At 41.0% G+C, this 13,356-nt stretch overlaps 1 protein-coding gene across 1 annotated transcript in view; it reads right to left on the bottom strand.

Moving 5' to 3' along the window:
- TBX20 (T-box transcription factor 20) overlaps positions 1–12,677 on the bottom strand; it is a 48,249-nt gene extending 35,572 nt beyond the window's left edge. The window contains exons 1-4 of the mRNA XM_006071043.4: positions 12,057–12,677; positions 8,478–8,736; positions 7,300–7,464; positions 3,311–3,419 (exon numbers count right to left, since the gene is read on the bottom strand). Of these exons, the coding sequence (XP_006071105.1) occupies positions 3,311–3,419; positions 7,300–7,464; positions 8,478–8,736; positions 12,057–12,183 (660 nt within the window). The 5' untranslated portion in view covers positions 12,184–12,677. The remainder of the gene's footprint in view (positions 1–3,310; positions 3,420–7,299; positions 7,465–8,477; positions 8,737–12,056) is intronic.
- Between the last annotated feature and the right edge of the window lie 679 nt (positions 12,678–13,356).

Raw genomic sequence — 13,356 nt, 5'->3', positions numbered from 1 at the left:
TTTTTGTTTTTCAGTCTGGTTAGATCAAAAGCAGTATGTCTCTAAATTTTCTAAAGTAAGAAATTACATATTCAAGGAAGCCAGATTGTTACTTGGGACAGGGCGTTTGGGGGTTGGGGTGGGTGGCGGATGGTAGGGAAATAAAACTTAAAAGGCAGTGAGGTGTGAGATAGACTTTGGTTGGAAAACTGACTCGATACTTTCTCGCTCTTTTAATCTTGGGCCAAGTGATCTTACCTTTCTCACCCCATTTTCTTAAATCCAAAAGCATTTAAGTTTTAAACTCACAGGAGTTGTGGTGAGAATCAGATGATGTAACTCTTGTAAATCACATAGCAAATAGGAAGTGCTCAGTAAATATAACTGTATCATCATCATCATCATCATGTCTGATAGCTTCACTGATTCCAACTTCCAGTTACAAACTAAATAGAAATGATAATGACACTGTCTTCCATTCTATAGCTAATAAAAGTTGCCCGATACTTAGAAACATACCCTTGTTTACAAAGGAACTATTTTTCATGTATCATTGAAATAAAATACAATTGCCATTATGAAATTTGAGCAACAAATTTACTTTCAGATATTAAAGATTTTCTACATCTCCCCCAACGCCACACCTAGACAGCTACCTAAGTATACAAAATTGAGTATGTTTTTCTTGGGATAACAGGGCTTACATTGTACGCCCTTCACCCCAGGAGCCTAGCAGAGAGCATGGCTCTCAGAGGAGGTGTTTGATACATGCTGTGGCAGGACCAGGGCCAACAGCATGCAGTATTGTCGCTCTCTTGTTTCCTTGGCTAACTTGGGTGTGTGGGTGAATGTTAATGCTGGTTGACTTTAGGGGAGTTAAATACTAGTCACTGTGAGATAACTGATACAGAATCAATCTGTTTCTGTCCTGAGATATACACCATCAAAGTTACAGGGCATTGACTGGCATTAAATTCTGAACATGCCATCTTTTTATGATCCCAAATTTGAATAGGAATTACTAAAGCAAACAAGAGCTTAAAATGAATCAAAATAAACTTTAAAAACTTATCTGGATTCCAGGGGCTGGCAAACCAATCAAAACAGCATCAGTGAGTTTAGTGGGCCCCTTGTTTCTGCTCTCTCTCAATATTGAGGCTGATAGGGTTGGGACAGAGAAGAGGCCCCTTCAGGATCCCCACCACTCTCCACTGCACCCCAGGTTCCAGAATTCACGTACATCCCCCTATGGGACCCCTCCTGGTAGACACAGGTCCGCTTCACTGATGGATGATTAAATATTGGTTATTGACTAGTTTTCTGATTTGAGTTCTAACTGAACAAAGTTATAAAATTTCATAAACCAGCAAAAAAAAAAAAAAAAAAAAAACTTATCTCTTTGTATAATGCATTTATTCCAAGGAATTGAAGATATCTGTGCTCAGTCCTAAAATTGGAATAAACTTGAAGTGACAAAGCCAAACATTTGCCTCCTGAAACTGGTATAAGAAAAACCTGAGCATTCAGTACATGTTCTACTAAGAAGACAAGAGTTTTCAAATCACATACGCACACACATATATACACACTGGAAAAAGCCCTAAGCTTTAAATAAGGTCCCCTCTTCCTTATTTATGCCAGCCCTAGGTTAATTTCCTTTAGGAAAGGGTATTGACTCTGACAGACTCAGGTATCTGACAGACTCAGACCCGAGACTGAGTCTCAGACCCCAGGGCTTCTTGAACCTCTGCTCAGGCTTTCGTGGATTTAAGAAACATTGATAGAAATGTAGACTTTATTTCATTGGAGAAATAAATTCCTGGAAATAAGAAATTTTCATATTATAAAACCAAAAATGTATCTGTAAAGGGGGGTTTCTTCAGGGCTGATTCAGAGAACTTGTCTAAACAACACAAGATCTAAAAAATTTCCTTGTAGTTTTCAGAACATACTGTTTCTGCTGAAAAAGAGTTATATTAAATAATAAAATTTTAAAGCTAAAATGGATATTAGCAATCATCTAAGATCTAGGCAAACAATTTGTCACGGTCTGATCTTGGCATAATCAGACCAGAACCCAGAGCTCCTGAAGTATGGCTTAGTGCTATTCCTCTCCATGAAACTGATGCTGAAAGGAAAACACACCAATTCTGGACAACTGAGTTGTAGGTTAACCTAGTTACTCTGACTTGGTCAGGATAAACAAGGTCTCCTGTGGGCATATGGATGGTGGCAGTGCCTGAAGTGATTTACTTGGTTTTACGTTCAATCCAATTTTTTGAAACCATGTCTAGAGCTCTCTAATTTATTATCTATGTATATGTAACCATTTTTTTTGAAAAGTTTTGAGACTCTTCTTCTAAATTGCATGGATCCAATAAAAATTAAAACCTTAAGTAACAAGAGCCTTAATAAAAGGGATAAGAGAGAGAATAATTATATCAGAATATCTAAGCCAAGGAGAGAAATTATGAAAATACCAACTTGCTTTCTGGCAAACAGGGCAAAGAAAAAAAAAGAAACAGTATTCTCTTCATCAAAAAGAAGCATGCATGTCTGTCTGAAGTTTCCTTAGCATAAAATCTAAAACACTTTTTAAAATGTGAATCTTTACTTAAGTGCATGAAATAACATCACAGATAGTTCCTTAAAAAGCATTCTTAGCAATTGTGTAAAAGTCTGTGTCAATGGCTGTTCTATTAAATGTTGATAGGCGCTCAGAATTCCAGTTTCTCTTTTCTCCACATTTGATGAATTCCTTATTGATACATAAAATCAAATTGTTTTGTTTTTAACTGCAAGACTTATCTGTGTTCTAATACTCATAAGATTCACTACAGAAGAGATATGTAATAAGTGAACAGCACTTTTCCAAATTTATTTGTACGTAAAACCCTTTGGTCCCATTGTATCTCACAAGAATGTATTCTGCAGAACACACTTTGGGAAACGGCCATAGGAGGTCTCAGCCGCATTCCCTTTATGCTGTGTTATCTATCACTGATAGAAATTAAATATTTAATCCAAGAATGGGCTGTAGTAACCTCCAAAATGCACATTCCCTTTGTTTAGTTGGCACAGGTGGTAAAGCATTTGCAGAAGTGGGATTCTACAGTGCCAAAGGTCCCTGACCCTCTTACATAGAAATGGCATACAGCATCTCTGTATGTATCAGGGTTCCCCAAAGAACACAAGAATGTTCTCACAGAATGACTCAGAGCTGGAAGGTTGGAGGGGAAAAGGGAGAAAAGGAAGAGACTTCAACAGAGAAATTTTCACGTGGCTTCTCCATGCTACCCCAGGGAATCCGCGTAGTCCCAGCACTACTTACATGGCCATGTTGATCCAGTTCATTGTTTGTGAGTTTCACCTTTTCAAAAGACACCATCTGTTTGAGTAGCTGCTCGCCAGTAAAAGGAGAGTCTGGATGTACATACAACCTAAGAAAATTATGACAGAATTTTATTGAGACGTTTTAAAAAAATCTCACTGTGGGTTTTAAAATATCCTGATTCTAAAGGAACACAAAAATCTCATATAAATGGTGAATTTTTATTTGCCTCATTTAATCTCTAATAATACAGCAATGCCAAAATGATGCTAAAACATACAAATGTGTTTCTTTGTGTACCAATGATTTTAAAGGGGTAATACTTAATACATTTTCTATTATTGATTTTCAAGGGATAATACTTAATACATTTTGTATTATTTACTGAGCAAGTTGTTTTTTTAAAGGTGGGTTTTTTTTCCATCTAATTAATCAACTACTGGTCTGCTTCTGTCAAATATAAAATTCAATTGTAGATATTTTCAAAGGAAAGTCTAGGTTATAGTAATTGCATAATGAGCTCCTAGTATAAACATTGCTAAAAAGCAGTGAAGACAAATAATTTAAAAGAGGAAACAATTCTAGAGAATCTATCCATTTAAACTCGAAGGTGGCTCAGTTTAAAGTTTGTTTTCTTTATAAGCATGACAGTGCTTAATGCAGTGACCCGGGGAACTTTTAATAGATCACATAGTCTATTTGCTTCTCCTGGTACCTTAATATTACTTCTTTCATCATTACCTAGTTAAGTGCTCGCTAATGAGAGTGAAAACAAGCTGGGTAAGCTTCAAATTATTTAGTGTATTTATCTGTAAATAGCCTAAGCACTCCCCCCTCCCCCCCAAAAAGCTTTGATGGGGGAAAAATGTACTTATCAGGTATTTGTCATTTATTGATCAGCTGCTATGTTTTTGGCTAGCTTTTACCTACTGACAGTTAAATGCAAGTCATTTGCTTTACCTGCAAAGCTTTAAACTAAGTACGACTCTTTGTAAATCACAATCCTAATATCCACTTAACATAAGCTTTTCTGAAGTCATGGGAGATTATAGAACTAATAACAGGGGAAGGAAATGTCCTTGATTTAATGGGATAAATTCCTTTATCCATGCCACAGGTTATTTATATTTATATTTTGTATAGAATCTTTGTAACTACCATTAAACATACATATTACGGAGGGAACAAAGGAAAGGAAAAAAGTTAAAAAAAAAAAAAAAACCCTTTCCTAACAATATTCGTGTAAAGAATAAGAAGTCTATGCCATGGTTTGTCACACAGAGGACTAACAATAGAAGAATTGGAATCACAGGCTTCATCACAAAGCCCACCAGAATCTAAGCACAAAACAGGCCAACAGTACTAAAGATTCTTACCAAACCCATACAAGAACTTTAAAGGTTTTAGGTATTTGTCTGCCTGAATAATTTTTTAAAGGAGTGCTCAGAATTGCCTTTCAGTTGAAGTATTCTTCAATGACACAACCATAATATTAAATAGCTTTTCAAATATCACCCTTCCAAGGCTATTACTCTATATATACAGAAGGCAGGAGGAGAAGGAGACGACAGAGGACGAGATGGTTGGATGGCATCACCGACTCAATGGACATGAGTTTGAGCAAGCTCTAGAAGATGATGAAGGACAGGGAAGCCTGGTGTGCTGCAGTCCATAGGGTCACAAAGAGCCAGACAGGACTGAGGGCCTGAGCAACAACAACCACATCCTACCCACTCCTCCAAAAAGGACTAAAAGTATTTAGTCCTAAAAGTTGGTGAGATGGTCCCTTTTTATGTATCAATTTAACACATATAAGATTAATAAATATTAATTTATTTAAATATCAACTTTTTTAAAAAAGGAAATGCCCTATGAAATTTATTTCATAAATTTATTTATGAAAATAAAACATTTAGGTTATATACAATGTCTTGCCCATTACTATGATCAAATGATACTGTCAAGCATCATTTCTTCTGATTAGAAACAACTGACTGATGAATTTTAGGCTAAAATAAAGTCTTTCAAAGAGCTAGAATTGCAAGGAATTTCTACCATAAGTACAAAAATGATCACCTCCCAAATTCTTTACCTTTCCCATATGTAGCTAGAAATCATAGCACTGTCTTTTAATAGCAATAAAAAATAGTTGCTTGTATAATCTAGAATATTTCTATCCTATAAGGCACAAACATTTTAATCTAATATCAATATAAATAAACTGAACTAGGATGAACGAAAAAGCATACAGGAAGCCCCGCTTCTCTCAAGTCTCATGGGACTTAAAATTCCAGCAATAGCTTAAACATGCTTCAGTTAAGATAGTGTATTGGTACATGCTTTCTTTTTCCAGCCAGAACAGATTAGTAACATAAACAAGGCATGTCATATTCCCAACTGGCCTAAACCAGTTCCCCATACCTTTAGATAGGAGGAAAATGTATGCTAAATAAGAGTGATTAACTTCTTAGAGGAAAGACTTAGAGAAAAAAAAGAAAAGGGGTGGGAGAGGCTGCTTGTAAAAATGGTTAGGAATCTGCTAAATTACTCAGCTCTCTGTCTCCTTTCTTCCTCTCTCTCTTTCCCCTTTAAAAAAAAAATTGTAAATATTGGAAAGAAGCTCTAGATTAGTGTGAACTGGCTAGTTAATAGGAAATAGTAGAGAACACTAGTTATATTTATTTAAATATCTATTGTAAATTTGTCATTTACAGTCACTCAAAATGAGTGTCATTAAAAATTTTTTTAGTCCCGATTGTTATTTAATATATCGATTTGGAAAGGCTGGGATCCTTCCTAGTCTCTTGTGGGAATGGAAAACTCAGAGAGGCTCCTTTTAATCTCATCTCTAGTGTATTTAACAGACTGTAAGCTTAATAATGTGATCGACTACTAAGTAAGCTTAATATTCCATTTGAACTGTATGTGTAAATTATCTGTGTTGATTCTGTGCCTTGACTGAAGACTCCAAACTATATACTTAGAAAGAACCATACTTTGAACCATAACATCAAAGTCCCTAAACCCGTACATTTAAATAAATTCTTAGCCTTGATATGAACTGCCTATCAATTATAAAAATTACATAGTCATAAAACAACTTTAAAGCTGTAAGTTTTGGTTTTAGAGCCCTAAATGTATAATCAGCTATGTAAATGTGAAGTGTAAAATGTAAAGATTCATTGTTTGTATTAAAGAGTGCCTGTTAGATTTCTGTTCTTCAGCTAGTCATAGTCACATAAAGTAAAAGTACCATTTTCTTCCCTTCAGAATGCTCATTTGGGCAAAGCAGCAGCAATAAAGGTTTGCATGTGATTTGTTAAACAGGGTTCTGCTGGAAAAATATCACCAATGACTAGCACAAAAATGGACATGTTTTGTTTGGGTCATTACCTAACATATTAATTGAATAATTTTTCAGTAAAAGTATATTAACCTGATGTTGAATTACATTTATCCACTAATTATGGAGAGGGGGGAAAAAGAGTTTGTTTTTCATACTTAAACATCTCTGAGCCTTTTACTAGTCAAAAAAACCCCACATTTACCAAAATGATGTTTACTATGTGAAGTTATAACCACACTATAACAAATACCTACTAAAAGCTACGAATGTACTAAAATGCACACTTTTAAAAAGAAGTTTAGGGCAGTCACTTCATCAGTAGGTTTATTCTGTTGGGTGTTAGCCAAATAGAAATGAGGGGTGTTATATGAAATGGGTCTAGATTTCTAACAAATATTCCAATTGAAATTTAAGAAAAACTTTGAAATGAATTATGAAGAAAGATAAAAATTAAAAGCAGTGTTCTGAGTACAAACTCTGCCTTTCTCAGAGACTAATCCATATTTTGTATAGTTAATCCTGGAGTGCCTGGGCTTGGAACGCTTTCTTACCAGAACTCACGGCTTTAAAAACAGACCTGCTGAAAATTCAAACAGCAGGGGCAGGAGACATTTTGCTTGGCTGAAAATCTGGAGACACAAACCTGGCTGGCAGTGGAGGGTCCGCTTTGCCAGCCACCAGCCAGGAGGACCGGTGGTAGGCATAGCGGTACCTCTTGTTGTCCACAGGGACGATGTCCATCAGGACTATGTACTTGGCCTCAGAATCCACACCGGAAAAGGACACACGGATGGTAGGAAACATCCTCCTGACACAGTGAGACAAAGAGAATCACCAGAATTAGAGAGGAAGAGAGGTCCCTTCCCTCTCTACCCAGCCCCCAAACTCTTTGTTTCCTGCAAAGCCACAGAGATGCGAATACAGAGACTGACCTTCTCCCAAGCCTAGATAATCTTAAGTGTCATCTCTACAGGAGTCCTCATTAATACCTAAAGGTCTGCAATTAGGGAAAATCCTGTGCTATATCATCAAGCCCATTAGGCTCTGAAGCGAAGTCTCCAGACCAGAGAGAGTCCTGTAACCTCCTTATGTTGCAGGGAGAAAACTCACCCCTGTCTTAGTAGAAAGCCAGGGCGGAGTTCTCAGGTTGGTTTTCTTTTTGGGAGACTCTGAGAGGGTGCATCCCAGAGACCTGAGAGCTGGAGCAGTTGGGCGCCAAGGGGCCACCGATCCCTAACCCTTAGCCCCTGTCCCAGGAACTGCCTTCCTGCCTTCCCTGAATCAGCCCCGACTTCGACTTCGGCGTCTAGGGGCCCCGCACCAGAGCTCCTTCCTACCAGGAGTGTGGTCATTTCAAATTTCATTCCATCTCCCTGATTTTAATATTAGTTTTTAATGGGAGCTTCTGCAAATAAAAGGAAGATAAAAAGGTGACAAAAAGGAAGCCACCTGCCTCCCTCACAACATGGAGCAGCCCACCTTGCACCGCAGCAGGCACAAGTCGAGAGTTCCTGCTTCCCTCCAGATGCAAACTCAGTACCCAAAAGACACAACAGGCTGCAGGGAGGAAGAGAGCCCAGTCTCTTGCCCTTAGGGTGGGGGTAGGGCTTCCTATAGCCAGATCCCAAGAAAGCAAATGCCTGGACATCTGTCTCAGTAGGTCTTACCAAAAGCAAGTCAATGGAAGGAAACCCTCTTTGAGCAAAGCTTCCTCTTCAAGCTCAGTACTGGCAGTTTCACCCAGCTCCTGGAGACTCCCTATGCCATACAGGGCACCGTTCCCTCCTCCCCACTCCTCCAACCACAAGGCCCTCCTGCTACCTGCCAGACTTGGTGATGATCATCTCCGTGCCTAACTCATGGAATTTGTCCCAGAGCTCCTTGGTCTCCAGACTGCAGGCAATTTTGGCCATTTCCTCGCTGGGGATGATGGGGGTGGTGGGGATCAGTGGCTCAGTGCACAGAGAGGAGGAGGAGGGGCTGCTGCTGCCCGCACCGCTGCCACCGAACTCCCCGTGAGCATCTAGGCTGGTCAGCTCTCCCAGGGGCTGAGCGCAGGAAGACTTCTCAACAAATTGTTCTGCAGGCAAAAAGAATTGAGAATGACAGCTAATCCTGTCAATCAGAGATATAAGAAGGACAGCAGCACAACTAAAATAGGTACCTAGATTTGACTTTGGAAAGTTATGCTCAGGATCTCCAGGAGGGCAGTGAAGACCATTCACTATACAAACCAAGCCTGAGAGTCCTGTGGAGTGGCATGGCTCCTGCTTGCTTGCTTGCTGAACCAAATGAATGAGTTCTAGGACCAGTTCTTGTTACCATTATTTGAAACCCACTTTGGAGAAGAAAAAATGTGAGGAGTGGATAATGGGGACGACAATGATCATAAAGAATTAAAAACAAATATTCCTGTTGTTATCCCTCCACATTCTTCTCAGTTTGTGGGTCCTGGTACCAGTTCTTCCTCTCTGACAAAGAGGAGACACTTTTTCCACGGAGATCAAAGCAGCAAAAATATCAGCTCCTTCCTCACTTTGAGAGGAACCTCCCTTCCCTCCTGAAGCCCTTTCCCCATAAGAGAAAATGAAAAGGGGGTGTGGTTTGCTGTGGTGTTGGGAATGTGTTTTTTAAAAAAAATTAAGTCACTTCACTTCTTTGCCCAGTTCCCAGTTTCCCAGACTTTCAAATGTTAGATTGGAACATTTTTATAATTTCCCTCCCAGTCTGAGAGATCTTATGAAAGACTAATATATTGCTTGTTAAATCACGGGAGTACGCTCTCCGATTTTTTGGACTTGGCTTGAAACAATTACTTGAGGGACAATGTGTGTATTTTCTCTCTCTCAAAAAATGTTCTGTGAGGAAAAGAACCCCAAACCCAGACTAGCGGAGTGTTAAAGTAGGAAGAACAGTTTTCCATCAACCATCAGGCTGGAATACCACTGCCTATGAACCAAACATTCTCCTCCACAGCTGATAAGGGCCTAGGACTACACCAGTCACTTTGATGGAATACAGGAGGAGTTTTGTAATTGGCCCAATTATCTTGCGTCCCTTAAAAAAGAAACTACTTGAATCGACAATGTGAAACTGAACTCCAAAACAACTCTGTTCTAAGTGCCTTCAAGGAATTGAAACAAGTTCTAAGTACACACACACACACACACACACATATAATGTTTTATTTCTCTTTGACTTGGGGCAGGCAAGCAAGAGGTAGAGAATTTTAACCTTCTCTTACAATAATAATCCAACTCACGGAAAAAATTTTAAATAGGAATAATCAAATTAATGATCATATCCTTGTTTTCAAATTCAAAGAGAACCATGCGATCACAAAATTATATTTTCTACTAATATTTTCAGAAACACATTCACATAACATCTTTATAGAGAATTAATAAGTAGCCTTAAAATTTTTCTGACAATTGAAAAAGGCAAATTCCCTAAGCTCCAAACTAACCAGTGTGTCAGGGTTGGGAAATGGAAGAAAAAAAAAATACAGAAATGTTCTAACACAATATTTTATGTCAGTTATATCTCAATTTTAAAAAATTTAATGACTTAGTTGTCTGAGGCGGTTCTTTTGAATAGACCTAATGTGTTTGAATGAGCAGTCATGAGACACCTCTGACTCTCACCCTACAGTTTCTTTAGCATCTGGCTGGTGTTGCATTCTCTCTTAACAGGTATTTCACGTGCTGGAGTCCTTGGATTATAGTCAGTTAATAGTGCTCTGTTGAACTGGCCCTTGAAAGGGACTAAGATGCCTTCAGGTTCTTTCAGAACCTGTCTCAAAAGCCCCAGGGCAGGAAGGATGCTCATTTTACAGACTGGAATGAAGTGGGGGTGCTTTGAACTGTGAATGGTTTTATAGTTTAGAATTCAGAGGAAGGTGTTTTTTTTTTTCCCCTCAGGAAAGTAGAGAAGGAAGCAATGTTGAAATGACAGGAGAGCTGAGGCTAACATGTTTCCCAGTCTACTGTACATCTGTCAGGAATTTTAACCTGAAATTCTCTTTTCCTGCTAGCTACCAAACAGTAATGGGGGCATTTATTTATAAAGAATTTGGAGGCCTCCTAAATAGGAGTGGATAATGTTGGGAAGGGCCACAAAGTTAACTTTGAAATTGGTGGTGAATTTTTTTCTACACAGTTGGAATTTATCTGATTGGTTATTTCCATTTCTTTGGCAGGTTTACATTTACACAGGAGGTTAGATGGGAAGAACCAGCGAAAGGGAGTGAAAACCATGGAGGAGAGACTTTGACATGTTTTCTGCAGATCTTCCCATTTCCTTTGCCTTGGTTCTAAGTTTCTGCAGGGATTGTAGCTCTCTCTTCTCTCTGCTGAGGCCCCTTATTTTTCTTCTCTAACATTTCATCTTCCATATTACTGCTGTGTTTCAAGGTGTGAGATGTTAAAATGTTGAGAAAGGACAGGGAGAAGAAAAAAAATTGAATTTAAAAAGTTAAAAAAAATTAGCCTAAGTTTACTTGATGCTTTTCACTGTTTTAGGGCAACCAGATGATCAGGATGTGAACTAATTATTACCCAGGGACCCAGAAGGTGATGATGAGAACACTTCTTTCTCCCAGTTGTGAAGGGACTTGAAACACATCTCCAGCAGTTTCTTTCTCACACTATTCACTCGTGCTAAAGGGAGTATAGTCACTTTTCTCCCTTTTCTCTGAGCATAGTGTCTTCTATAAATGGTAAAGGTTGTTAAATAAACAGTATAGCTAAAAGTTGAAGAATCTGGGAAATGGCTACTGGCTAATGTTTTTGCCAACCTCCACTGAAAGTGACAGCAGCTATGAAATGTCTTACTGATCTATCTGGAGCTTCTCTGAAGAAAAGGCTTCGTTCCGGTAGAAGTGGCTTATTCTACAGCACCTGACAGGGGTCTTAAGGAGCTGACTTTGTGTAATCTATTCAAGTCAGGGGAAAACAAACGTGTTTCTTGTGAAGTGACAGTCTCCTTGGTTGCAAATGCACAAGCAGGTGTTAGATGCATCATAAATTCTGTCGAGTCTTAAAAAGGGGCTTTTATCATTATTCATCTCTAAATCTTTTATCTCAAAAATGTTACAGACACACACCCCGGATGTTCGACTTGACAAAAGGATTCTAGACAAATCGTAAGGAAAGCGACATATGAGGTATGAAACTGGTTGCATATAACAACACTGTGAAGCCCCCAAAGAATCTGTGTCTTAAAAGGAAAAAAAAAAATTTCCCACCCGCAACGTACAGTCTATGGTCAGAGCTGCCGCGCGAGCCGGAAAAGGTGGCCACCCTCAAGAGCGTCATGCAGCTAGGGGACAGAAGGACAAACAAATGTGCAGCTCCCCCCGCCATGCCTGCCCATCCCCGACAGTCTAGCAGCCCGACTTACCCAGTGGTTTGATGGTGTTCTCCGTAGCTTCCTTCTCTTTGGAGCCGCCGCTAGACATCAGCGCGGCGATGGAGAAGGCGTTGGCCCTGGAAGAAAGCTGGGGCTTGGGCGATGCCGTGAACTCCATGGCCCCCAGTGTGCGGTCCTGGCCAGGGACCGGGCCTGCCGAACTGCTGTCCAGCTTCCCCCAAAGAGACAAAGACCGAAACACAGCGCAAAGTTTCCAAGTGCAGCCAGAGGGGAGCCAGGGACTCTAGATGAGTCAGCCCCAACCTCCCAAGAGCTCCACACCGGTGTCTCCTTTCCCCCACCGCAAGAGTCTTTAGCCGCTGAGACTTCCAACTAGCCAGAGAGTACCAACTGCGGGCTCAACCGGGTGTGCAAGTACCGGGACGCTCCGCAGGGGCACAAGCTGCGCCGCCGGAAGCTGGAGACTAGCATGAGCTGCGCAAAGCCCAGAGGTCCTGCAGCACCCGCTCCACGTCTTTCGTCCCTCCCCACTCTGGGGACAGTCGGAGCGGCTCAGAGTCGCTGAAAGGGGGCGGATGCCTGGGAGCCTGAGCGTAACCGTGCGAGCGCGGCGGGGCGCGGAGGACACTGCGCCCTGGAACTAGAAGTCCTGCGCCTTAATTTGCTGGCAGCGGCGATCCCGGCGGCCCGCAGCCAGTCAGCGCTGCCACACGTCACCGCTTCCTGATTCCGCCGCCAGGGGCGGGGCCGCGGGCCGGGTGGGGAGGGTGCGCCCGGGGCGCGGTGCCCGTGTGGCCTCACTCACAGCCCGGTGGAACCTGGCATCCGTTCGGGGAATGGGGTGCCACCACCAGGCTAGTGCAGCGACCGCGGATGCAGCCCGTCAGGTCTCGCAGTTCCGGAGTGGGAGGGAGGTGCTCGCTCTCGGGAGGGAGCATTTTTGTCTCGCCTTAAGACCTGGGATCCTAGGAGTAGCCCACTGCAGGAATCTAGACCAGAGGAAGCCTCGAGGAGTTCTTGATTCTCCCATTCTTTTTCTTACTGGTAATCAAAGTTCCAAAAGAAAGTTGGAAAGTGCTAGAAGTAGGACAGAAACTGGCGCCGCAGAGTCGGCGCCAACGGGATAGATCCCATTTGCCGGGCAGCGTGAAGGGCTGGATCCCAGAACCCGATGGGCTTCAGAATCTGACTGCTAGACTGCTAGACTAAGTCTGGAGAGAAGCAGCGTTGAGAACGATGCGCTAAGAGTGGGCTGTAAGCATTTGGCAAAGGATGCTCTCAGAACCATGGCTGCTTCTGCACACTGGTGCGCCTCTCATTCGGGGTTCCT

The sequence above is a fragment of the Bubalus bubalis genome, chromosome 8, assembly GCF_019923935.1.
Source record: "Bubalus bubalis isolate 160015118507 breed Murrah chromosome 8, NDDB_SH_1, whole genome shotgun sequence".
NCBI classification, from domain to species: domain Eukaryota; kingdom Metazoa; phylum Chordata; class Mammalia; order Artiodactyla; family Bovidae; genus Bubalus; species Bubalus bubalis.
Note: the sequence above shows the minus strand (reverse complement) of the source record. Positions and strands in the feature narration are given on the sequence as shown.